The sequence below is a fragment of the Eretmochelys imbricata genome, chromosome 12 (assembly GCF_965152235.1).
Source record: "Eretmochelys imbricata isolate rEreImb1 chromosome 12, rEreImb1.hap1, whole genome shotgun sequence".
Lineage (NCBI taxonomy): Eukaryota > Metazoa > Chordata > Testudines > Cheloniidae > Eretmochelys > Eretmochelys imbricata.
Genome location: NC_135583.1, coordinates 1,443,630 through 1,470,073, shown reverse-complemented (window position 1 = coordinate 1,470,073; position 26,444 = coordinate 1,443,630). Strand labels below are relative to the sequence as shown.

General features: G+C 58.2%; 2 protein-coding genes across 4 annotated transcripts in view; one reads left to right on the top strand and one right to left on the bottom strand.

Moving 5' to 3' along the window:
- The window catches only part of ZNRF1 (zinc and ring finger 1), a 101,017-nt gene extending 95,655 nt beyond the window's left edge, over positions 1 to 5,362 (top strand). Inside the window, exons 4-5 of the mRNA XM_077831371.1 lie at positions 1,974 to 2,064; positions 3,916 to 5,362. Of these exons, the coding sequence (XP_077687497.1) occupies positions 1,974 to 2,031 (58 nt within the window). The 3' untranslated portion in view covers positions 2,032 to 2,064; positions 3,916 to 5,362. The remainder of the gene's footprint in view (positions 1 to 1,973; positions 2,065 to 3,915) is intronic.
- Positions 5,363 to 7,239: 1,877 nt separating this feature from the next.
- Positions 7,240 to 26,442, bottom strand: LDHD (lactate dehydrogenase D). Of its 3 annotated transcripts, none has more exons than XM_077831524.1 (11): positions 26,306 to 26,442; positions 23,353 to 23,465; positions 22,466 to 22,628; positions 20,824 to 20,965; positions 19,986 to 20,145; positions 18,902 to 19,101; positions 18,658 to 18,786; positions 18,092 to 18,219; positions 16,929 to 17,019; positions 15,529 to 15,640; positions 7,240 to 14,585 (listed from the first exon to the last, which is right to left on the bottom strand). In XM_077831524.1, exons 1-11 carry the CDS (start codon positions 26,369 to 26,371, stop codon positions 14,420 to 14,422), a joined length of 1,470 nt encoding a protein of 489 aa, XP_077687650.1. In that variant the 5' UTR covers positions 26,372 to 26,442; the 3' UTR covers positions 7,240 to 14,419. The 3 variants fall into 3 exon arrangements, with proteins under 3 accessions (XP_077687650.1, XP_077687651.1, XP_077687652.1); XM_077831525.1 differs by having other exon boundaries at positions 22,487 to 22,628; XM_077831526.1 differs by having other exon boundaries at positions 22,583 to 22,628.
- Positions 26,443 to 26,444: the final 2 nt, after the last annotated feature.

Sequence of the window (26,444 nt, the reverse complement as noted above, 5' to 3'; positions counted from 1 at the left end):
ACAACCCCCTTTTCCCCTCCACTGCCACTAACTAACTGTGTGGCCTCAGGTCCTTACCCTCCCCGTGCCACTGTGGCCCTCGCTGCCAGTGGTGATGTTCCCCACGCCATTTGTTCATTGCCAGGCTTCAATGGCTGTGAAGTGCTGGGGAGCCCTGGCTGCACCCCCAGGAGCTGGGCAGGGTCCCATGCTGGCTCTGGGAAGCGGCTGCTGCCCCACGCTCTTGGGGAAGGGAGAGAAGCTGGAGACAGGTATTTGTACCTGGTGGTATGGGCCCCAAACACCAATTTCACCCTCCCCGTATAATATCAGAGCTAATTTTGATTCCATTAGGCGTCTGGTTACAGGCTCTTGAGCTGATTTCACTTTGGCCCAATGGTGCACCAGCACTGAGGCTCCCCCACTATGAGCTGAAATCACTGAGTGCTGTTAAGGGGGGGGCTAAAGATATTTTTAAAAAAGGGGGGTGCGGGGAGGGATAGCTCAGTGTTTTGAGCATTGGCCTGCTAAACCCAGGGTTGTGAGTTCAATCCTTGAGGGAGCCATTTAGGGATCTAGGGCAAAAATTCAGGATTGGTCCTGCTTTGAGCAGGGAGTTGGACGAGATGACCTCCTGAGGTCCCTTCCAACCCTGATATTCTATGATTCTATGACCTGGGGGGGAATAGATGGTACAGGCGAGTGGGGTCTGTTGCATTCCCGGGGGAACTGATTTCCTTTCCCATACCCCTTTGCTCAATGCTGAGCTCCTGGCTACTAAGCAAATGTTCCCGGACCCATCTGCGTAGTGCCCAGCAGTGCCCTGTCTGCTCCTGGGCGTAGCAGTACAGTTAAAGCCTCTCAAAGGGCTTCCTGGTTCACTGGCTGCCACAAGAGGTATCCCAGGGGGATCAGACCGCAAGACCTCACCTCCTTCCAGTGGCACGGCAGCCCCTAGCACCATGCTGGGCTATTGGCTGAGCCCTGGGCTGGGGGAAGCATACCCCCATAAGTGACAGCACCCTGATTTTCTCGTAAAGCCCCCAGCCCAGGCAGGCCCTGACCCTGACCCTTAGCTCGTGACCTCTCTGGCATTGCGGCATAAGGCAGTGTGCCTGGAAGAGAGCATTTCCCCAGAGAGGAAGAGGACAGAACTAATGCAGGGGAGGCTGTGAGCCAGGTCCGGTGGCACCTGTCCTGAGCCTGCTCCAAGGACCTGCCTTCATGGCAGTAGCGGGCGCTGTGCTGAGGCCAAGCTGCGCGTGTGGTGTACACGTAGATCCCCGTCTGTCCTCACAATGCTGAGACAAAGCAGCAGTGTGAACGAATCCGCCAGCATCGAGTGAAGGATTGTGGAACATGGCTGCTTTGGCACCCTTCTGTCTGTCTGAGCCCCGTCACTGGGTTATCTGAGCACGAAAGCTTATGCTCAAATACATTTGTTAGTCTCTAAGGTGCCACTAGTACTCCTTTTCTTTTTCCCAGTCTTCAGTGGATCTAGCCTCCTGGGGGGCAGAGCAGGCCCCCATTGGACAGATAGTGAAACTGAGGCACAGATTGACTGGGGGACTTGTCCAGACACCCAGGGAGTCTGTGGAAGAGCAGGAAATTGAACCTGCTCTACCGAGTGCCTGGCTAGTGCTCTGACCACAGCCCCACCCTTCCTCTCCTAACAGAGGCTACCCTGGGTGCTGAACCAGGACTCCTGGCATGGCCAGCACGAGCCACCCCCCTGAGCCACCTCAGAAGCCTATAGCAGAGTCTCCTTTACCCCAGCTTTCCACCTCGGGCGCAATGATACAGGGTGCCCCTCCCACCTGCTCAGCAAGTCCTTCCCTCCTGGCACTCGGCTGGCAGCGCCGGGGTGAGAATTCTGGGCATCTCATCTAGAAAAGCTGCCTTATGAAGCAGTTTGAGCCGAAGGAGGCACCTGGCAGAGCAAGTCCACTGCCTGCTCCATGGGTACTAAATGACGGTCATCTCTCTCTCCCCAGCTGTATAGATTCGTGGTTTGAAGTGAACAGATCTTGCCCAGAGCATCCTTCTGATTGACCTGCTGGGCATGCCTGCTGACTTCTTTCTAAGGTGAGGCTCTTTCTAACATAGGATGCCCTGACCTGCCTCTAGGTGTAGAGCCAAAGGGATTTGTAGCTCCTGGATTTCTGCTCTGTTGTGCAGGTCTGTGATGTATAAAGAAGGCTTTGGAGCAATGTATATGTCCTATAGGTTTCTTTTACCTTAGTGGTGTCAAGTCTGGATGTTGGAGGATCTATAGGAAGTCTTGGAGGTGGTTAGTGGAAGCTCATACACCTTCACTAGAGAGGCAGGAGTGAATGAATTTTTTAAAATTACATTTCTTCCAAGTGTGTGTGAGTCACTGGAATTGAATAGTAAACCAACCCCAAAGCAAGTATTCACCTGTCTCAGGATCTCTCCTCCCTGGGGCCAGGTGAGAGCAGCATTAAATCTCTGCCTCGGCGAGGGAGGCTGATCTCTGGTTGAGCTGTAAAGAAAATGCTTTGTTTTGCAGTGACAGTGTCAGAGCGCTGAGGTCAGAGTGCTGGGCCGGTGTGATTTGAAATAACCGGGGCTTAGTCTGAAAAGCAAATTGGGGTCATTTGTTTTTATCAACGTTCAAAAGCAAAGTATCGTTTTAAGTGTGGTTCTGCTGCTCAAAATGACACTAAAAATAGCTGCCTCTTTCTTATCTCATCATGGGCATCTGTCTGAGCTGCTGGCTTCTGTGGCTAAGAGATGGGTCTGCTGGCTCTGTGGGGGCCAGCCCTGTCCCGGGGGAGGGAATGGTGGCTGTTCCTTCCTGCGCATCAGCACCAGAACTGAGCCCTCTGTTTTAATCAGCTGCACCTGTGCAGAGCTCACTCCTAGTGCATGCGCGGGGTCCCGGGGCACAGCACATGGCCTGCGGAGCCTGCCTTCCTGGTGGCCATGTCCGAGAGGGGAAGGGGCTGACGGGGAGAAAGTTGTTGCTTCAGCTTGTCCAGTGAGCCACTTTGCTAGGGAATGGCCGAGTGAGGACAGCTGGAGCTCCCTGCCCCGTGCCAGGGTTATCACTTGCACCATCTCCTGTGTCACTTGGGATCCAAGTAGCACTGCCAGCAGGCAGGGCAGGGTCCACCTGGCTTCACGCTGGCCACGCTGGGAGAAGGGCAAAGGGCTGACCCTTGAAATTGGTTGACTGTGTAAATGAGACCGGACATGTTCAGCGGGAGGTTCCAAAGCTTTGACTAATGCAAGTGAGAGAATGTCCCTCCTGGCTGAGGTGATCCGAGCCAGCTAAGAAATCGGGACTCAGTTTCCCTAGGCAGATTGGAGAATCCCACCTTGTGTTCAAGGGCTTGTCCACACAGCCCAGCAGCAGGGACTACGGGGGTGAATTGCAGCACTTGCTGAAGTGGTGCGCTGTAACCGCTGTATGGTGACTCCGCTAGGGTGAACTAAAAGGCACCAAGGTCACGTTCACTAGTCCTATTTGAAACGGGGCTAGCTGAGCATCAGCTCGGTACCTTTTAGTTCACCTGAGCAGGATCTACACGGGGCAGTTACACTTCGGGGGACACTGCAGCTGGCTGCCACGATGTGCACTGCGGGGCCATGTAGATGTAGCTTCAAGTCCAGCGTTGTCCCTTAATAACTCCTTGTCCTCCAGGGATCGGAACGCTCGGCAAGCACGAGTTTAACCCTTTCCTGGAGACTGCACAGCTCCCTGCTTGTGGGAGTGTGTCCCTTGTGCAGCATGGGGTGGTGGAAGCTAGACGTGCACACGCTGCCACGCACTGGGGCGGCGGGTCTGTCTGAAGGCCCATCTGCATGCACACTGAGCACGCAGCCATGGGGTGCTAGAGTGCACTCCACCATGGAGCTGGCCTGGCTGGGCGAGGCAGGTGTGGTGACATTGGGTTGTCGCTCTCTCTACAGGGCACCTTGCTGTACCTGCCACTCATCCTCTCCCCTTCCCACCCGCCGCAGCCGGGAGTTTCGGGATGACTCTTCAACTCCTCAAAAACCAGAAACTTGAAGGCACTTGAATGCTGCAGGTTTTTTTTTTAAATTTAAAGGGAAAATCAATACAGGCGAGTCTGTCCCTGCAAGCAGAGCTGCCTGCTCTCCATACTTTCACCTCCACAGCACCTGACATGGGGGGAGAAGAACCTGCCAACCAAGGGAGAGGAAGCAGGAGCAGTGAATTGCGACCCTGAAATGAAATTCCATCATGATGTTTGGCTCAAGGGCCTTTTCTTCCAGCCGCAAAAGGAAAGCTGACCTGGGACAGAGGTGTCACGGGCCGACTGGCCAAACGGAGCACGCATTATTTATTCCTATTGAAACCCCGGTGAATTCCTGTATCCCTAGCGAGCACCTCTGCTCTGGGCTGGGCCTGGCACCGTGAGCCCTGCTCACTTTTGCACTGACTACAGATTTTTTTTTTTCCCTTTGAGGACACCAAACTGTAATCAGCCGAGCATGACAGGAGACGAATGGCCCCCAGCAATGGGGGCAGTTTCTGTTCACCTGCAGGAGGCATTGTAGGTCTGTCTTTAAAGTGTTTACAAAAAAACAAAACAGTTCAGTGTCGACTGGTGTGTTTGCCTGCTGATGTTTACGGACTGACTGCTCTTGAACTGGGTTATCAATGCTCAGTGACTGAAATAGCCAGATGCCACCCAAAAAGCTTTCATCCCCTCTCCTACCGCCTTCCACTCAGCCTCATGATACCTAGTGGCCAAAAAAAGGATTCCTTATTTCTTTTGATGAGTCTCCACTGAACTTTCCCCTCCTTTTTTGTGTGTGTGTAAGGGGGGGAAGGTTTCATTACAGTTAAAGGTTCAAAGTCATGCACATCCTACAGAGACGCTGGATCCTTTTTATTAGGAATTTTTTTGTTCCAGACAGAAAAAGGAAAGAGGGGGGATTTTATTAAAGCAACCCCTCCCCCCCCACACCTGCTGTTGAGGAGAGCAGCACATGGGAGGAGCATTTTAGCCGTGGCAAAAAGTTTCCCAGCGGTGGGCTTGGGCCTTGCCGGAAAGGTTTCTGTATTTATATATTAAAAAAAAAAAAATTAAAAATTAAAAAAATTGTTTGGAGCTTGGGGGGGAGGGGAGCTTTCTTCATTAGTCCAGGTGTTTTGATATGGTATTAAAATACTGTTCAATAACCTCCTCGCTGCTTTATTTCAATGGCATTGGTGAAGCAGTGTGGCATGGGAACAGGATGCTGCCAGGGCCCTGGCACCAGGTGAGTGGGGCTGGAGCAGCAGGATGCCCTTCAGTTGCTGCAGCTTACATGTGGGGGTTGCTGGGTATGGGGTGGGGTGTCCTTGTTCGGGGCATTGAACAAGGATGAATGGACAATAAGGTGGATAGAAAGTTGGCTAGATCGTCGGGCTCAATGGGTGGTGATCAATGGCTCCGTGTCTAGTTGGGAGCCGGTATCAAGCAGAGTGCCCCAGGGGTCAGTCCTGGGGTGGTTTTGTTCAATATCTTTATTAATGATCTGGAGGATGGTGCGGATTGCATCCTCAGCAAGTTTGCAGATGACGCTAAAGTGGGAGGAGTGGTAGATACGCTGGGGGATAGGGATAGGATACAGAAGGCCCTAGACAAATTGGAGGACTGGGCCAAAAGAAATCTGATGAGGTTCAACAAGGACAAGTGCAGAGTCCTGCACTTAGGAAGGAAGAATCCCATGCACCGCTACAGGCTGGGGACCGACTGGCTAAGCAGCAGTTCTGCAGAAAAGGACCTGGGGATTACAGTGGATGAGAAGCTGGACATGAGTCAGCAGTGTGCCCTCGTTGACAAGAAGGCCAATGGCATACTGGGCTGGATTAGCAGGAGCATTGCCAGCAGATCGTGGGAAGTGATTATTCCCCTCTATTCGGAACTGGTGAGGCCAGTCCTGGAGTATTGCATCCAGTTTTGGTTCCCCCACTACAGAAGGGTTGTGGACAAATTGAAGAGAGTCCAGCGGAGGGCAACAAAAGTTATTAGGGGGCTGGGGCACATGACTTACGAGGAGAGGCTGACAGAACTGGGGTTATTTGGTCTGCAGAAGAGAAGAATGAGGGGGGATTTGATAGCAGGCGTCAACTACCTGAAGGGAGGTTCCAAAGAGGATGGATCTAGACTGTTCTCAGTGGTGGCAGATGACAGAACAAGAAGCAGTGGTCTCAAGTTGCAGTGGGGGAGGTCTAGGTTTGATATCAGGAAACGCTATTTCACTAGGAGGGTGGTGAAGCACTGGAATGCGTTACCTAGGGAGGTGGTGGAATCTCCATCCTTAGAGGTTTTTAAGGCCTGGTTTGACAAAGCCCTGGCTGAGATGATTTAGTTGGGGTTGGTCCTGCTTTGAGCAGGGGGTTGGACTAGATGACCTCCTGAGGTCTCTTCCAACCCTGATATTCTATGATTGGATTGGACAGTGCTGGTGAGGGGGTGGGGCTAAGGGCACTAGATCCCCCCACTACTGCTCATAGACACATAGCCAAAGGCCACAACAGGCCATCGTGATCATCTAGTCTGACCTGCACACTGCAGGCCACAGATCTTCACATCCTGTGATAAACCTCTAGCCTCTGGCTGAGTAACTGCAGTCCTCAGTCATGGTTTAAAGACATCAAGTTACAGGAAATCCACAGTTGACTCTAGTTCAAACCAGCAAGTGACCCATGATCTGTGGGTCTCAGCCAATCTGACACAGTGGAAAATTCTTTTCCAACCCCAAATACAGTGATCAGTTAGATACTGAGCATGTGGGCGAGACCCACTAGCCAGACAGCTGGGAAAGAATTCTCTGTAGTAACTCAGAGCCTGCCCCATCTAATGTCCTGTCTGCAGCCATTGGGGATATTTGCTGCTAGCAATCACAGATTGGCTACAATGGCATGCAGCCCAACTCATCACTCCATCCCCTTGTCAAGGTTCCTTCCCCACTCTGAACGCTAGGGTACAGATGTGGGGACCTGCATGAAAAACCTCCTAAGCTTATCTTTACCAGCTTAGGTCAAAACTTCCCCAAGGTACAAAATATTCCACCCTTTGTCCTTGGATTGGCTGCTACCACCACCAAACAAATACTGGTTACTGGGGAAGAGCTGTTTGGAAACGTCTTTCCCCCCAAAATACTTCCCAAAACCTTGCACCCCACTTCCTGGACAAGGTTTAGTAAAAAGCCTCACCAATTTGCCTAGGTGACCACAGACCCAGACCCTTGGATCTGAGAACAATGAAAAACATTCAGTTTTCTTACAAGAAGACTTTTAATAGAAATAGAAGTAAATAGAAATCACCTCTGTAAAATCAGGATGGTAGATACCTTACAGGGTAATTAGATTCAAAACATAGAGAATCCCTCTAGGTAAAACCTTAAGTTACAAAAAAGATACACAGACAGAAATAGTTATTCTATTCAGCACAATTCTTTTCTCAGTCATTTAAAGAAATCATAATCTAACACATACCTAGCTAGATTACTTACTAAAAGTTCTAAGACTCCATTCCTGGTCCATCCCCGGCAGAAACAGCATATAGACAGACACACAGACCCTTTGTTTCTCTCTCCCTCCTCCCAGTTTTTTGAAAGTATCTTGTCTCCTCATTGGTCATTTTGGTCAGGTGCCAGGGAGGTTACGTTTAGCTTTTTAACCCTTTACAGGTGAGAGGATTTTTTTTTCTCTGGCCAGGAGGGATTTTAAAGGGGTTTACCCTTCCCTTTATATTTATGACACCTCTCCATAAACTTATCAAGCTCAGTCTTGAAGCCAGTTGGGTTTTTTGCCCCCACTGCTCCCCTTGGGAGGCTACGCCAGAAGTTCACTCCTCTGATGGTTAGAACCTTCATCTAATTTCAAGCCTAAACTTATTGATGGTTAGTTTCTATCCATTTGTTTTTGTGCAACGTTGGCTCTTAAATAACTCCTCTCCCTCCCCGGTGTTTATCCCTCTGATGTATTTATAGAGAGTGATCCTATCTCCCCTCAGCCTTCATTTGGTGAGGCTGAACAAGCCAAGCTCTTTGACTCTCCTCTCGCAAGGTAGGTTTTCCATTACTCAGATCATCCTAGTAGCTCTTCGCTGCTCCTCTTCCAGTTTGAATTCATCTTTCTTAATCATGGGAGACCGTAGTATCCCACGCACAGTGCTCCAGGTGAGGTCTCACCAGTGCCTGGTATAATGGCAATAACACTTCCCTGTCTCTACTGGAAATACCTCACCAGATGCATCCTAGGATTGACTTTAGCCTTTTTCACAGCGCATCACACTGATCACAGGATGACTGAGCCATACACCCAGGTCTTTCTCCTCTCACTTCCAACTGATTTGTCCTCAGTTTATAGCAAAAATTCTTGTTGTTAGTCCCAAAGTGCATGACTTTGCACTATTAAATTTCATCCCATTTCTATTATTCCAGTTTTCAAGGTCCTCTAGCTCTTCTTGTATTATATTCCAGTCCTCCTCTATATTGGCAATGCCTCCCAAATCTGTGTCCTCTGCAAATTTTATTAGCGAAGTCCCACTTTTTGTGCCAAGGACAATGCAAATGTTGAATGAGACGGATCCCAAGGCTGATCCCTGAGGAACTCCACTAGCCTTTCAATAGTCCCCCTGTAACCCATTCTTTACCCACCTTTTCCATTTTCATGTTAATCCCCATTTTCTCAAATTTAACTAATCGTTTCCTGTGTAGACTCATATGAAATGCCTTAAGGCAATTCAAGTAGATTTGATCTACTGCATTTCCTTTGTCTAGAAAGGAGATCAGGTTGGTCTGGCATGATCTACCTTTTGTAAAACCATGTATTTTATCTTGATTCCCATTCACCTCTGTCCTTAATGGCTGTTACAGAATGTGTTATAAAACCTTGCATACAACTGAGGTCAAACTAATGGGCCTGTAATTTCCCAGATCACTTTTGTTTCCCCTTAACTATGGGTATATTAGCAATCCTCATTCCCACGAGCCACCCTGCCACTGCCCCCAAGTCCTCCTGATCCTGGGGAAAACTGAGGCCAAGTTTGTGTAGGCGTTGGGCCATGCCTAGATTATCTTTATCATAGAAGATCAGGGTTGGAAGGGACCTCAGGAGGTCATCTAGTCCAACCCCCTGCTCAAAGCAGGACCAATCCCCAACTAAATCATCCCAGCCAGGGCTTTGTCAAGCCTGACCTTAAAAATATCTCCAGCCCCTTCTCAGCGCTCAGCCCTCCTCCTTCTTTCCTTGGTTTTTTTGTAGTTAGGGCTGTCACACCTGTCACTGTTGGTTTTAATGCCCTTTGCACAGTGCAGCTCTGCTCGGCTTGTGGCAGCTCTCCCTTTCCCCTACATTTTCTGGCCCGCACGAGGCAGCTTTCCTTGCTGATCCCTCCCTCCCTTCCTTCCCTCCCAGCCTCTTGGAAGCAAAGTTTGCCTGTCTTAGAAGCTAGATGGGAACAGTGCAGAGCCTCCCCTACCCAATCCCCTCCACTCCCCAATATCACTGCACCGATGCTGTTAGGGAAAGGGCCTAGGGAACCTTGACTGCAGAAGCGGCCATGGTGCCCTCCTGGTTTATGTCCCCTGTGCCCCTTCAGCACAATGAGATGTTAACTGCCCCCTTGCCCCATGGCCGCTTCTGCAGTCAAGGTTCCCTAGGCCCTTTCCCTGACAGCACCGGTGCAGTGATATTAGGGCGTGGGGGGAATTCCTGGCTGCTAAAGAAGATCAGAGTGGTGGTATGAAGATGACAGGCCCTTCCCTGCCCCCACTCTGCCCTAAATCAGCTTGACCAGGAGTCTGTCTCTCCACTCCCCCAAGCAGCAGTGCAAAGGGTGCCTCATTATTCTATGACAGTAGCACCTAGAAGCTGCCAGCGGAAGTGGGGCAGTGTGGTGCTGGGAGCTGCGCACCGGATCAAAGCCAGACCTTGCCCCAGATGCGGCCCCGATCTTGTCGGCAGCCCTGCAGAGACCCATCAACCTACTCCAGGGATGGCGAGCATGCCTAGCAGGGTCTGGCCATTTCAGAGACAGGGCTGTAATCGCTACTAAGGTTGATCAGACAGCCCTACCCTGCATTGAGCTCAGCTTCCCATGTACCCGCAGGGCTCGGCCGAGGACAGATTGGGGCAATGGTGCCATTCTCATGGGCAGGCCGGGTGGGAACCAATTCCCAACACGAGTTGATCTTATCTCGTATTTGTATTGGCACCCTGGCAAATCTCTAGGTCACCCTCTGTCCCATGACAGCAGCCAGCACTGCCAGAGAGATTACTGCCCTGGGAAGTTGCCCCCTTCCTTGGCGGGAGCCCTAGAAAACAGGCATGCTCTGAACAGTGACTCTGCTACAAAAGGCCCTTCTGTAAGAGATCTGTCCCCGCCTGCCGTGGAGTCAGAGCTCCTGGGGGTGCTGGGAATGGGGGTTACTGCTGTGGTGCTCTGAGCTTGGCCAGCCCGTCCACGGGGCGGAAGCTGGATTCTGGTCACCGGGGGCTCTGTGGGGCCAGCCCGGCCATGGGGGCAGGAGCTGGATTCTGGTCACCGTGGGCTCTGTGGGGCCAGCCCGTCCACGGGAAGGGAGCTGGATTCTGGTCACCGTGGGCTCTGTGGGGCCAGCCCGTCCACGGGGCGGGAGCTGGATTCTGGTCACCGTGGGCTCTGTGGGGCCAGCCCGGCCACGGGAGAGGGAGCTGGACTCTGGTCACCTTGAGCTGTGTGGGGCCGGCCCAGCCACGGGAGAGGGAGCTGGAGCCTGTCCCTGTGGGGCCGGCCTGACCATGGGGTGGGAGCCGGAAGCTGGTCTAACGTCATCACCAGAGTTCTCAGGTATGGATCAGTTGGTGGCTTGTTACTGTTGCTGATCCATGGGCTCGCCTACACCCCCGGCTGCAAGTACAGCTGCTGGGGGCGCTGATTTAGGGCCCGAATGGGCACTGGTCGCTGTGGTTACCCAAATGGGGTGTGGGGGGGCTGGATGCAATTAAAGGCTCTGCAGTCACCAACCAGCACCATGGTGCCATGTGGCTTCCAGCATGGGGGCCCGGCTGAGAGCAGAGGCCCAGGTGTGGAGGTGAGGAAGATCCTGCTACATGACGTTGGTGCCATGGCCCTGTGTGGTGCTGGAGGCAAGCCCGAGTGCCAGCAGGGTTTACACTCCCTGGCTGTGGAAAGGCCAGGCTGTGTGAATTCCCACGGTGCTGGAGCAGCCAAGCCCTGCCCTGGGGTGCCCCATGGCTGCCCCAGGTCCGTGCTGCTGTGCCTGCTGGAGAGAGGGTGTTCTGGGCACTGCCCCCATGACCACTCTCGTGTGAAGTGCTTACGCAGGCAGGCAGATGCAGGATGTGCACATGTACAAAGCCACGTGTGTACACACCCACAGCTCCCAGGCACCACACACGGCTGCACACATGCACCTTTGCTTACCACAGCTGGGAGCACTTATGAGCCCCACCTCCCGCCCCTTTGCGAAGCCCATGTCCTTTCTCAGATGCACTAGGGGGGCCTTTGCTTTGCCTCCTTGCCCCCAGCCATGTGAAGGACTGTCTTGGAGGTGAAGGGCCCCAGCCTTTGGCCTTGGGGAGGAGTTGGGGCCACAGGAGCTCCCCGGCAGGTGCAGGCAGGGGCCACAAGGACAGAGGACTCAGGGGCTCCACCAGGCTGGTCCAGAGACTCCCTCCTGCAGGTGGGCGCTGAGGCCAGACTGGCCCTTTGTTGGGCCAGGCCATTGCTCACAGCTGGAGCTCCAGCACCGGGAACCTGCCCTGCAGGGTCAGGGGCTCCAGCTTCCCGCTAGGGGGAACCGTGGCAGGGCCCCTCGCCTTGCAGCACGGGTCTCCACCAGGCTTTGCTGTGCAGGCCTAGGCTCTGGGGCCAGACCCCAGGCTCACAAGCCTTGGGGAGCAGGGTAGGGGCCCTGCTGAGCCATCCTATGCTAGTGCCCCAGTAGGCCAGGCGCAGGCGATGCTGGGGAAGGCCGCATGGCGCCTGCAGCCTCTACCAGGCCCATGCAGCGGGTGCAGCTGCCAAGGTGGCAGTGCCCTCTCTCTGTTGGGCAGTGCTGGAGGCTGGGGCAGAAGGGATGGGCACAGGGGGCTGCAGGGCTGGGCTCCTGGGGGGTGAAGGAGGCACATGTAGCTATTAGGCAGGGGGAGGGATGGGCTCCCAGCCAGCCCCCAGGGAGGTGCTGGCTGGCAGGGGAGCCCCATGCTGTGCCTGTGGGGAGCAGTTTCCCCGCCCCATTGCCCCCTCACTGGGAAGTTGGGAGCTTGTGCATGCTCCTTCTGGGGCAGGCAGTCCCCTGGAGGTGCGAGGAGAGTCAGGAGCTTGCTGGCAGGGAAGGGTGCTGGGGGCCCCAGCATGCTCCTGGGGGTGGGTCACCTCTTCCTGCAGGGAAACCCCTTGGGCCGTGCTGTCAGCTGTTCCGGCTGGGGGTCTGCCATTGTCTCTGGCCCCCTGGGGGAGCTGGGGCAGGTTCACCCCATAGGCCAGGTGCACCATTAACCCTTTTGTACCCACTGGGTAGCCAGGCACCTGAAACTGAGGCAGACGTGGGCTTCACAGCTTTATTACAAACAATTCCCATGTTTGCTGCAGGCTGAACACAGGGCTCACCCCTACGCTGTGCTCCACGCAGAGCTCGGGGACGGCCAGACTGCAGGGGCAGAGGGGAGCCACCTGGGGCCCCACTGGCCCCTCTCCACTCTATCTCCATGCCCAGCAGGCCCCATGAACAGCATGGCACAGGTGCCCCCTAGCATGCCCTACTCCCTGCCCTTACCTGTCTGGAGCTTTGCCCTGGCGGGTGCTGGGCCACACAGGACTGAGGTGCTTCTGCCCCTGCCATGGGAAGCTGGCACAGTGGCTGCCATGCTGGGCCAGGCTCTCAGCACCCAGTCTGGATGCCCGGAGCCATAGACGGGCATAAAGCCATGCTAGGCTCCAGGTGCCGTCTGTGGCCCTTGGCACCACCCGGCTGGGCAGCAGGGAGGGTGGGGGTGGGCCCTGGGCACTGCCGGATTTGGGGACCTCTTTTGCAGAAGGTGGGTTTATTGACTGAGCACTGCGGGGAATACCCTCTCCCCCCAGCCCTCTGCCCCTGTCCCAGGGCAGGAGGTCACTCTGCTCACAGCCAGCTTTAGCACTGGCTTTGGAGGGGCTGGATTTGCGTTAGCCAGCGCCATGGCTCTGCTGTGCAGGGTGCTGGCAGAATGGGGTTGGGGGAAGGACCTAGGACAAGGCTGGGCCAGCAGGGGCCTGCAGGCTGGGGTTGAGGAGTGTCACACAAGCACAGCCCTGGTGCTCTCTCACTCCCCCATCCGGTCCCTGGGAAGGCCCCTTTGCAATGTTTACCCTCCGTAAGGTCACGCGTTCTCACGAGGGGGAGCCCTTTGCCCCCACCGCCAGCCCGCGGCCTCACCCCGTGAGCCCCTGTCAGCGCCCCCACGGCCTGCCCACCCTGAGGGAGCAATACGGCCCCCGCCTGTTTAGCCTGTAGTGACTCAGCCAGCGTGTAAAGCAGCGGTTATTGGAAGTGGGGAACACAGAGTAGGAAGTTACCGCACAGTACAACTGGGTCTGGCCAAGTCCCAGCGGGCCCAGCCCCCTCTTTGTCCATCCAGCCGACCCCCTCTACCACCTCCTCAAAGGCCCCTCCTCCATCCTTTGTCTTTGTTCCGGGCACACACATCCCCTGGGCCCTCTGCAGCCCTTTGCTCTCCCGCTGGCCGGACCCAGTGGGTTCCAAGCTGGGCAGGGCCGCCTAGTCATCAGTAGCTAAGTGACACAGCGTCCAGGCCAGGCTGCTAGGCAGGGTCACACCTGGGCCTCTGCAACACCAAACCCCCTCACCCACCCCCTGGGTAAACAGCAGCACACAGGGGAAACTGAGGCCCACACAGTATTCATACAAACTGTTAAGAAAATTCCCCACATTGTCACAAGGCCACTAGCAAAACTGGGGTGGGGGTCCTAGGGCTGGAAGAGGCAGGAGGGCTGAGGCAGAGCTGAGAGTGGGGAGCCTAGGGCCAGAAAAGGTGACTGGGGGAGAGGAGGGTGATAGGAGAGCTAGGGGGAGTCACAGGGCTGGGAGAGGCAGTGGGGGGAGCTGGGACAGAGCTGGGAGGTCCTAGGGCAGAGAGAGGTGGGGGGGGCTGGGACAGAGGTGAGGGGGGAGCCCAGGGCTGGGAAAGGTGAAGCGGGGTAGTATTAGAGCTGTGGGGGAGCCCAGGGCCAGGAGAGGCAGGGAGGACAGGAAGGGGTTTGCTGACATTAAGCCTGCTGCCTTCTACCGCTTCCAGTCCCTCCCTCCCGTGGCACATACGATCCAGTGGCCTCAACTCGGCTCAAGGGTCCAGACTCGAGTCACTGTCTGCATGGGGAGGGGGAGGGAACCTGCCATGCCAGCGCTGGGTGCTCTGGGCTGGCTGGGCAAGGGTGGGCGGTGCCCCTCACAGCACCTTCCCAGGGTTCATGAGATTCTTGGGGTCCAGCGTGGCCTTGATCTGCCTCATGACGGTCAGTCCCAGCTCCCCGATCTCCTCCCGCATCAGATGGCGCTTGCCCAGGCCGATGCCATGCTCACCCGTGCAGGTGCCGTCCAGGGCTAGGGCCCGTCTGGGAAGAGAGGGGGCAGGATATGCATCAGCAGGAGGGCAGGACAGCTGGGGGGAGGGTGGCCGGGGCGGCTGCACCAGGTGGGGGCAGCACAGTCAAGGGGAGGGTGTCACCGGGGGACCCTTGGACCAACTGGCAGGGGGTCCACAGGGGTACAGGAACCCCAGGGTCAGATCCCTTCATGTGAATTCACCCTAGGGGCAGGGGAGGGCTCAGCTGTGTGTCAGCTGCCCATAGCGGATGCTGAAGGTGTAGCATGCCAAAGGGAGCAGGTGAGGGGGACACAGCCCAGGGGGAGGGTACAAAAGAGCAGGGTGTGGCCCTGGGGTGCGCCCCATGTGTGTGCAGTCCCCCCCGCCCTTTGCCTCTGGGACAACTACTGACCCCGTCCAGACCCTGCCCAGCCTGGCTGTGCTCCAGGGCCCCATGTGAGGAGCAAGTGCCCGACTGTCCCCCATGTGCAGAGCAGCTCCAGTCTCCCATGTGTCCTGGGAGGGCTGCCTGAGCTCTCAGCGAGGAGTCCAGGACAGGTAGCTCCTGGAAACTCTTCTGGTTGCTTCTCCTGCCACCCTGGTCCTGAGCTCTGGGCCCCTCCCTGGTGTGCCCCCCCATGTCCCTAGGTCTGTGCTCAAAGGCCAGTTAGGGCGGGCCCCATCTGCCCCCCGCAGGATCCCATGAGTTGCTTCTGCCCTTCAACACCAGAGATGGGCCATGCAGGGCTGAGCTGCACTGAGCAGGGTGGGGTAGCACTGGGCAGAGCAGAGCTGGGTCGGGCCGGGCAGATAGGGCTGGGCAGGACAGAGCCGGGCTGGGCAGGGCTGGGTAGCACTGGGCAGAGCTGGGCCAGCAGGGCAAGACAACGTGGGTAGTACTGAGGAGAGCAGAGCTGGGCAGAGGCAGGCTTGGCAGGGCAGATCAGGGCTGGGAAGAGCTGGCTTCCTACCTGGCCAGTCGGGTTGCAAACTCCTTGACGCGCTGGCTCTCGGCCAGGTTGGCCGGGTCGAACAGCAGTATGCAGTGAAAGTTCCCGTCGCCCACGTGCCCAACTATCAGGCCTGAGGGGACACAGACCAGCTGCTCATATGGAGACCCTCTCCCAGCCCAGACACCTACTGCCTGGCTCCCTCCCACCCCTCCTCCAGTGGGGCCCCTTGCCCTACAGAGCCCACGCTGGAGTCATTACCCACCCCTGAAATGCAGCCCCCTCTGGGCAGAAAGGGGCCATGCCCAGGGTTTGGGGAAGGAGCCCCCCGCCCCACTGAGATGGGGGTGGGGGTGGGGGTGGGGTAGCTCATCACGGATATCCCCCCCATCGGGATCTGGCCAGGGCATGAGGGGCCGCACGTCCCAACGGCTCGGGAGGACGGGATCTCCAGCAGCGCCGCTCCCCGGCGCGGGCTGGCTCAGCCATTGGCTTGTCCTGTCCAGCCTGCCCCAGCACGGGGTGAGACTGGATGAGGTCACAGTGTAGGGGCACAGGAATGTCGCCCAGGGAGCATGTTCCCTGACAGGTTCCCTGGCAGGCCCAGGGCTTATTAGTTCCAGCTCTGGGGAGCCAGGCTGGCTTAGTCCCCTTGCAGCCTCACTAAAACACAGGTCCTGCTCAGCACAGCCCCCGGGCTCGGACCCCTGGGATCGAGGGGCACTAGCCAGAGCTGTGGGTGGAGTATGTCAAGTGCGTTAGAAGCATCTGATGCATGTCTGATGTGTGTGAAGCGTGTTGTGTGTGTGATGCATGTGAAGCGTGTTGTGTGTGTGAAGCGTGTTGTGTGTGTGAAGCGTGTTGTGTGTGTGAAGCGTGTGTGTGTGTGAAGCGTGTTGTGTGTGTGATGCATGTGAAGCGTGTTGTGTGTGTGAAGCGTGTTGTGTGTGTGAAGCGTGTGAAGCGTGTTGTGTGTGTGAAGCGTGTTGTGTGTGTGAAGCGTGTGTGTGTGTGAAGCGTGTGAAGCGTGTTGTGTGTGTGAAGCGTGTTGTGTGTGTGAAGCGTGTGAAGCGTGCCCAGCCGCCCTGTTCTCTGCGTTGGTGGGCATTGTCAGGCACTCGTGCCGGTGAGGCGTTCACCCCAGACAGGTGCACTGTGGGTGGTTGGCGTTTAGGGGCCGCATTTGGGTTTATTCCCAACCCCTGCGGCAATGTGGGGCAGGGCCTCTGCCCCCTCTGTCTGCAGCCCTCAGTCCCATGGCTCCCACACCCAGACAGGATAATGGCAGGCAGGCCTGACCGCAGGGGGATGGGAGCAGCACCAACCCCGTCATGTCATCCCTTCTCCTGCTGCCTCGCCCAACCCCAGTGAAGTGACCCCCAGCTGCACAGGCCCTGACCCCAGGCTCAGTGGAGACCTACCTGTGAGCCCCGACTCCTGCAGGTCTCTGTGGGTCTCTCCCACGATGTGGGGCAGCCGGGAGATGGGGACGCACACGTCCGTGGAGTAGCCCTGGGGGGACACCGGAGAAGGCTCACTGACCCCCTCCACAGGATTGACAGGACACATTTGGGCACCCTGATCCAGCCTCATGCAGGGGGTGCACACTGGCCTCTCTTGGGCCCCCAGAGGATCCCAGCTCCCCCTGCGCCCCCCTGGTGGGACCCAGGCTCAGCTTGGGAAAACCCTTGCTAAGCCCTCCCAGGCATGGGGCTCGGGACGTGCTGTTCAGTGGAGTCCCCTGAAGGTCTGGGGACCACTGACTTTGGGACGCCCGTTGAGGAGCAGCTGTCAGCAGTCACGCTAGAGCAGAACAGTTCTGTGGGTGGGCACTGGCCCCCCCAGACTGGGGAAAGCCCAGAGAGTCTCATGTCCCTGGCCCACCAAAAGCCCCCATATCACTCCCCAGTCCCTTCCCCTGATGCCCCCCAGTCATAAGAACATAAGAATGGTCATACTGGGTCACACCAAAGGTCCATCTAGCCCAGTATCCTGTCTACCGACAGTGGTCAATGCCAGGTGCCCCAGAGGGAATGAACAGAACAAGGAATCATCAAGTGATCCATCCCCTGTCACCCATTCCCAGCGTCTGGCAAACAGAGGCTAGGGACACCATCCTTGCCCATCCTGGCTAATAGTAATTGAAGGACCTATCCTCCATGAATCTATCTAGCTCCCTTTTGAACCCCCTTATAGTCTTGGCCTTCACAACATCCTCTGGCAAGGAGTTCCGCAGGTTCACTGTGCGTTGAGTGAAAAAATACTTTCTTGTGTTTGTTTTAAACCTGCTGCCTATTAATTTCATTTGGTGGCCCCTTGTTCTTGTGTTATGAGAAGGAGTAAATAACACTTCCTTATTTACTTTCTCCACACCAGTCATGATTTTATAATCATGTCCCTTCCCTCGGTACCCCTTACCCTCTCCCCAGACACCCCTTGTCCCTCAGGCACTCCCTCACCCTCTCCCCAAGTGACCCCCTCTTCCCCCAGCCTCCCCCACCCCCTCTCCTCGGGCACTCCCCCACCCCCCTCCAAGTGACCCCCCCTTCCCCCTGGCATTCCCCTCCCTCCAGCGCTAGCCCACCTTGCTTCCAGGGCGCAGGGCCAAGGCTGCATACCAGGCATTGTGCCGAGCGGCCCACAGCTTGTTCCTTGCCTCTGGTTCCCGGGCCCAGGCAAAGTCTGAGCCGCCATTCAGCTGCACGATCTCCTCTGCAAAGGGAGAGACCCCCTCACTGTCAGACCCCTGCCCCCGGAGCGGGGCCTGGCTGCCAGCCATCTCTGCCAGGCAGGCCAGGGCAGGGTAGAGGCCTGGCTTCCCCCGTTGCTGGAGACCTACACCAGCAGGTCTGTGGGACGGGAGGTGAGAGATCCACTCCCTGGCATGGCGACAGACTTGGCCAGGGCAGGACAGAGCAACTCTGTCCCCTACAGAAAAGGGGAAGGGCAGCAACAGCCCACCTCCGCCACAGGCCGGGCAGCCAGCCACCCCGCAGCTCCACCCAACCCCACGGCACCATCCGAATATGCCTCTGGTGTCCTAGCAGTGCCCACCTGCCCCAGGGCTGCTGCTCCCCTGCTGCACCAGGAGGAGGGAGGGCCCCCAACCTGTGCCCCCTGGGCAGCACCCCCCTGGCGTCATGGGCATACCTGCCTGCCGGACCTGCTCCTCCACACTGCTGGGCGAGCCGTGAAACTCCAGGAAGAGCGTGGGGGACACGGTGTAGCTCAGGCCACTGAACCGGTTACAGGCAGCCATCATGACATCATCCAGGAACTCTGGGGGAGCAGAGAGGCTGGGGGTCAGAGCCCTGGACGGCTCTGTAGCCCACTGGGGAGCGATACCCCCTGCTCCCCAGGGCATGCTCTGCAGGGCACGGGGCAGCCAACTCACCGATCCGGGCCACGGGGATGCAGGCCTGCAGCACCTGCACCGTGCAGCCCACCGCCGCCTGCACACTGGGGAAGGCGCACACGGCTGCCACTGTGGCCTCAGGGCTGCCATGGAGCCGCAGCGTAGCCTGGGTGATGAGCCCCAGTGTCCCCTCGGAGCCCACAAACAGCCCTGTCAGGTTATAGCCGGCAGCGCTCTTCCTGCAGCGGGGCGAGAAGGGGCTGGGGTGAGATTTGGGGCAGGAGCCCTGTCATAACCATACAGCTAAGGGTAGCCTAGAATTCCTCCTTACCGTAAGGGGTTAAGAAGCTCAGATAACCTGGTTGGCACCTGACTAAAAGGACCCATGGGGAAAGAAGATACTTTCAAAGCTTGGGGGGCGGGGGGAGGAAGGCTTTGTTTTGTGTGTTCTCTTGGGAAGCAGAGAAGTATCAGGTCAGAAAACTCCTTCTCCTATAAAGCATCCTAACAGTCTCTCATATTACAAAAATTGTAAGTAAAGCCAGGCAAGGCGTGTTAGATTATCTTTTGTTTTGCTTGTGAATTTTTCCTTTGCTGGAGGGAGGTTTATTCCTGTTTTTTGTAACTTTGAAACTAAGCCTAGAAGAAGTTCTGCTGTGTTTTTGAATCTTTTGTTACGCTGTAAAGTTATTTTCCGTCCTGATTTTACCGAGGTGATTTTTACCTTTTTTTAAAAATAAAATCCTTCTTTTAAGAACCTGACTGATTTCTCTATTGTCCTAAAACCCAGGGGTTTGGGTCTGTGATCACTTTGTAACCAATTGGTGAGGATATTATTCTCAAGCCTCCCCAGGAGAGGGGGTGTAAGGGCTTGTCGAGATATTTTGGGGGAATAGGAACTCCCAGTGGTCCTTTCCCTGACTCTTTGTTAAATCCCTTGGTGGTGGCAGTGTACCCTCCAAGGACAAAGAGTTTGTGCCTTGGGGAAGTTTTGACCTAAGCTGGTAGAAATAAGCTTAGGGGGTCTTTCATGCGGGTCCCCACACCTGTACCCTAGAGTTCAGAGTGGGGAGGGAACCCTGACAAGCCCCCTGGTGCCCCCCTTCCCCGCAGCCCCCAGTACCTGAAGTGGCGGCCCTGGCCGGCCGTGTGCAGCACCCTGCCATCAGCCAGCACCACCTGCAGGTTGAGCACGTTGTGGCGCATGGTGCCGTAGCGCACAGCATTGGTGCCCGAGGCGCTGGTGGCCGCCATGCCGCACAGGGAGGCATCAGCGCCGGGGTCTGCGGAGGGCAAGGGCACAGCCGGCGGTCAGTGGCGGACGGGGCCAATGGTCACAGGGCACTGCAGAGCCAGCATCCCGGGGAACCGGCCCCTCCGCACCCAGGGTAGAGCTCGGCCCAAGACAGAAAGCCGCCCGCCCCCAGTTGCTGTGCCGCGGGTGCTCCGAAAGCTGGTCCAGGCCGAGCCCCTGGCAGCTGCCAGCACCGAGCCCAGCACGCCGCGGCCGCGGGGACGTAGAGGGAGCGGCCAGGTCAGAGTCAGGCCCTTCACCCTGGGCGGCTGCAGCGCAGACTGTGCCCCCATTGCCCTGCCTGGCGCTGCCCACCCCGTGGCCCAGGCGGGCTGTGGCCTGCGGCATGCTGAGCGGGCCAACGAGGGTCCTGTGGCGGGGTTGATTTTCATGGCACGTCCACTGGAGTGCGACCCAGCTGTTCTGTTCCCGGCAGCCAGCCCCACTGCACTGGGCTGGATTGGGGCGGAGGATCTGGGGGTGAAGATAACCGGCCCACTGATAGCCTGCCGCCCAGGTATGTCGCCCAGTGCAGCTGCCAGCTTCCTGCTCTGACACCATTAAACCCAGCAGCAGGCCTGGGCATCGGCCATGTGCTGGAATGGGGCTGGGACCGCTCGTCCCCCACCACTGGAGGGCGCCCCTCACCCCGTGCCCAGCATCATACCGACAGGGAACCAGAGGCCGGTGTCCCGCAGGTAGTTGTTGAGCGCTTTGTGGGTCACCCCCGGCTCCACGGCCACAGTAAAGTCCTCAGTGCTGAGCGCTGTGATGCGATCCATTCGGGTCAGGTTAAAGCACACGCCGCCCTGGCCCAGAGAGATGGGAGCGGGCATGAGAGACAGCCCCAACGGCGCTCCCTGGAAAGGGTCTGAGACCTGCTGGGTCACCACCTGAACACACATAGGCAGGTGGGGCAGGGGCAGGACACTGCCAGGCTGGGGTTCCCCTGCTCTGTGCCCCAGTAGTATCTCGCCATGGCTGCCCTGGCATCACTGCCCGGCCAGGGAGTCGCCAGAGCTCCAGGCGAAGATGAACCACCATGGCCCCCCCAGCACTGATCCCCCAAGACTCGCGGGCACCGCAGAGCTGCCCTCCTGGCACAAGAAGCAGCGGAGCCTGCCTGGGAGGAACCTCCCCAGAACAGCCATGCTGGGCCACGCACCTACTGGCCTCTGCAAGCACTTCCCTGCTCGGGACAGCGGGGCAGCAGCCAAGGGCTGGGCCGGCTGGCTCTTGTCGAGAGGGGAAGACTCGCTGTGCCAGCCTCACCTGCAAAAGGACCAGTGCGTGGGGTGGCAAGGGTCTGGGGTGGCACCTCAGCTGGATGAGTGGGCAGAGTGCCAGCTGCACTGGAGCCCCACTGGGTTATGCCAGCTGGGGATGGGATCTGTCACACCCTATGGCCAGGGAACGCTCACTGCACTGCCCCCCCCCCGCTGCGTATCCTCACTGCGCTGCCCCCCCCGCTGCGTATCCTCACTGCGCTGCCCCCCGCTGCGTATCCTCACTGCGCTGCCCCCCCGCTGCGTATCCTCACTGCGCTGCCCCCCGCTGCGTATCCTCACTGCGCTGCCCCCCCGCTGCGTATCCTCACTGCACTGCCCTCCGCTCCATACCGTCACTGCGCTGCCCCCCCCGCTCCATACCCTCACTGCGCTGCCCCCCGCTGCGTATCCTCACTGCACTGCCCCCCCCGCTGTGTATCCTCACTGCGCTGCCCCCCCCTGCGTATCCTCACTGCGCTGCCCCCCCCGCTGCGTATCCTCACTGCACTGCCCTCCGCTCCATACCCTCACTGCGCTGCCCCCCGCTCCATACCCTCACTGCGCTGCCCCCCCGCTGCGTATCCTCACTGCACTGCCCCCCCGCTGCGTATCCTCACTGCGCTGCCCCCCCGCTGCGTATCCTCACTGCGCTGCCCCCCCGCTCCATACCCTCACTGCACTGCCCCGCTGCGTATCCTCACTGCGCTGCCCCCCCGCTCCATGCCCTCACTGCACTGCCCCCCCGCTCCAAACCCTCACTGTACTGCCCCCCGCTGCGTACCCTCACTGCACTGCCCCCCGCTGCGTACCCTCACTGCGCTGCCCCCCCGCTCCATGCCCTCACTGCACTGCCCCCCGCTGCGTACCCTCACTGCGCTGCCCCCCGCTGCGTATCCTCACTGCGCTGCCCCCCGCTGCGTATCCTCACTGCGCTGCCCCCCTGCTGCGTATCCTCACTGCACTGCCCCCCGCTGCGTACCCTCACCATTGGCCCCCAGCTCCGTACACTCACTACGCTGCCCCCCCGCTCCCTACCCTCACCATTGGGCCCCCGCTCCGTACCCTCACTGCGGTGACGCCGCCCTCCAGGCCCGTGCCAGTGCTGAAGGGGATGATGGGGACACCATGACTGTAGCAGATTCCCGCCAGCTTGCTGACCTGTTCCACGTCCTGGGGCCAGACCACAGCATCTGGCGGGCTGCACCTGCAGGCAGGGGAGAGCCCCATGTAATGCCAGCTCCCAGGGGCAGGGTGAGCCAGCTGCCTCTGTGCACAGCGTGTGCAGCTCCAGCTGGGCTGAGAACACAGCAGGGAGCCAGCCGTGAGCCAGGCTGGGTGGGGCAGACAAGGCCTGGATGAGCCGGGGGAAGAGGGGCTTTGAGGGCTGAGCAGGGCACTGGCCCCTGGCCCCACAGGTTGGCTCCCGCACACTGATCCAGAGGACGCTAGAGGGCTCAGCACCAGGGCCCATCTGCCCCAGCTGGCAGGGCATGGTGAGAGAAACTGGGATTTCAGCGGCGCCTTGGAGGCAACAGTTTGGCGCAGCCCTGGGGCACCGGGTGGGGCTGCACCCGCTGTGGCCGTGCTGGGCACGGGGGGCACTCCTGCAGCAGCAATGGGACAGCTATGCCTATGCACCCCAACAGCTGCTGGGGTCCGGAGCCCGTCCCTGGAGCGCTGTCCTTCCCGTGGCCATGTCACTGCGTCTCCCTGGATCGCGATGGGTGCTGCACACACGTCACAGTCCCTCCAGGGGCATGGGCTCCTCCCAGGGCATGAGGGAGCCAAGCCAGCAGAGGCCCTTCACAGCCCCTCAGAGAGCCCCAAGGCCCGGGTCAGCGAGGCTCTAGCAGGCTCCCCGGTCTGCACTGGCTGTATGAGCCAGCCTCTGGTGAGTGTGTGGCGTGTGCTGGGAGCTCCGCAGGTACCTGTGCATGGATTCATCCCTCCCGTGCTGCTCCCGGGCAGCCAGGGCTGTGGACACATTCGGGGTCCCCACCACGGCTCGCAGGGCCTCCACCAGCTTCCCCGGCAGCTGGCCCTAGAGAGAGTTAAAGGGCCAGCGTGTTACAAGCACCTGCCGAAACACTCCCTTTCTCCAGGCGGCGGCAGAGCTCCCAGGCACGAGCTCGAAGCGTGTGGGCAAACCCCAAAGCTGTGCAGGGAGATGGGCACCTAACCACAGCCACTCGTCTCTCCCCAGGGATGAAGGGCACAGGACATGGGGCTCGTGCTGGGATGAGGGCTTGGCTGCTCCAGGATGGGGGAGGGATAGCTCAGTGGTCTGAGCATTGGCCTGCTAAACCCAGGGTCGTGAGTTCAATCCTTGAGGGGGCCATTTAGGGATCTGGGGCAAAAATTGGGGATTGGTCCTGCTTTGAACAGGGGGTTGGACTAGATGACCTCCTGAGGTCCCTTCCAACCCTGATATTCTATGATTCTAAGACATGATGGGCAGCGGGGTGGAGCTACGTGGGAAAGTCCCTCCCATCATCTATCATTGCCTTAAGAGGTCTGTCACAGACACAGATATGTACTGTGTCTTCAGTGTCAAAAGGGCTGGAGATTTCCTTTCAATCCCCTCCCCCTCCCAGTGCCGCCCTTCAGCAAGGATGGCCCTAGCCAAGCTGATCCAGTGCTGCGCAGGGATGCCAGGCTCCGGCATGCACAGGGACCTGGAGCACAGGAGCCAAACGCGGAGACCTGCCTTCCCTGAGCTCCTCCAGAGGTGTTTGCCACCACTACAGATTTGTCTGGGTGTGTGAAAGAGAAGGGCCCCTGGCAAGAGATGGGTTGGCTAAGGGGTGCAGTTCAGCTGTTTACAACATTATTGGCCCTGGAGATCACAGGTGCCTGGTTTCGCTTCATTGGCCCTGCAGGGCCTCTGGTCAGCTCTTTCTGACCCAAATCCAGGGGCGTGGAAAGGAAATCTGAAGGGTTAGTGCAACACTTCCAAACAATCTGAGGAGATTATGGTTGCGGGGGTTGCAACTGGGTCTGAAACGACTCCTCCCTGTGGAGCCAAGGCCTGGCCTTCAGGGAGCTGGGGAAATGCTGGACCTCTAGAAACCACAAGGCCCCGAAGGAAGGCTGCGTTAGGGCAGAATAGGATTCAGGTGGAGAGAGGCTCATACGCCCCTGGCCTGACGTGCAGGCTGGCTGTGAGCATCACCAGAGACTCTCGGAAGACACATAAGATCCTGGTCTTAGCAGCCAAATTCATAGAATATCAGGGTTGGAAGGGACCTCAGGAGGTCATCTAGTCCAACCCCCTGCTCAAAGCAGGGCCAATCCCCAATTTTTGTCCCAGATCCCTAAATGGCCCCCTCAAGGATTGAACTCACAACCCTGGCTTTAGCAGGCCAATGCTCAAACCACTGAGGTATCCCTCCCCCCCAGCTCCTTGATTTCTGGCCACCTCTCGCTCTGCAGTAATGTGATGCTGCTCCGTGCAAATGAGCGCTTTCTAAATGAGCATGAATTAAAGTCAGGTGAAGAGCTGCCCAATATTCGGTCAGGGGGTCTCCACTCGGCAAAGCGTCGATGGGACAATGGCTCCTCCTGACGCAGCAGAGTTCACAGAGTTGGAGCCAGAGCTGCGGAGTGTAACGGCTCAGGTGTTTGCTGTGTTTTACCTGCGGGGCCAGCCCAACCTCAGGGGAGGGAGGGAGCGTTCCTTCCGCACCAGATCTGAGCCCGACGTTCTAATCAGCGACTCCCGTGCAGGATCCACTGCCGCTTCTCGGAGCAGAGCCCCACTTTGCTGAGTCTGCCCCCTGGCCCAGACACCCCCTTGCCCCTTGGCATGCACGTTCCTGGCCTAGGGAGGCGGGTTTTGGAGCCCCCCACGCTCCCTGGGTTTCTCCCCTCCTGGGGGCTGCCTTTGTCAGTGGTTTGACATTGCTCCCCTGCTGACCACAGCTGGGGGTTCACTCACTTGGGGTGTGAGTCCTTCCCTTTCCTCTGAAACTCACCAGAGATTCATCACTAATGTCCCCAAATCCCCCCCTTCTGCCCAGTGCTGGGGGCGTGGCGGGAGGGCAGGGTCTGGGTGTGGGTAGGCCGCAGCCCGTTGCAGCGAGGGTTCCTGGGCCCAGGGGCCACCTTCGCAGCGCTGGCTTGGTGTCTTTCCTGCCCTCCCCATCCTGGGCCAGGTGAGCTCCAGGGCTGATAACAGCCTGTGCGGGTCAAATCCAGCCTTGCGGGCGGCGACGGACTCTGTGAGATGGGATCAGGTGGCATCATTCCAGGGGTCCTGGTAGCGGGCCCCATAGAGAGCAAACTTCCACCCTTAGATGTGGCCCTTGTGGGTCAGGCGGGAGGTGCCCTGGGGAGGTGGTGGGGCAAGCAGGACTGGCCAGGGGGTGATGGGGGCTCAGTGTGCAGCTCTCAAGCCAGTGCTGGAATTGGCTATTCAAACAAAAGTGCTGGATGCAGCTGCCCTGGCCAGAACGTGGCTGGCGGAGACTCCAGACCCCCGGCATGGGTGGAGATGGGGTGGCATGGGGGGTGTTGCCACCCCAAATTGTATATGTCAATGGGGGGCACAATTTAAAGGGGGCAGAGGAAAGTTCGGTGTCCAGCCCCCCCCCGCCCCCCCAAATATAGAAGTCAAACTACATCTATAGCCGCCGGCCAGGGTCCAAGCAGGCACGTGGACCCTCCCCACCCTGCATCAGCCAGGCCTGGGCCAGGCACGGGCCAGGCACGGTACCCGCCCAGCTGGGTTGGGAGGGCACAGAGGGGCCTGTCTGGCTGCCGCCGCTGGCTCGGGGCTCAGCCCTGCCCTGCGGGGAGCTGGGTCGGAGCCGCCCCCGGCAAGGTCACACCAGGCCCGAAACGCTGGCGATGGGCAGGGCCCAGCTGGCCTCCTGCCAGTACCTGCAGGCCGGAGCTCCTCCTGCAGCCGAGCGCCCCGCTGCCGCGACACAGCCTCTGCAGCGCCATGGGGCGCGCAGGGGCAGGGGCCGGAGCCGGGCTCAGCCTCCCAGGGCCCGCATGGCAGCCCCCGCTGCTCCCC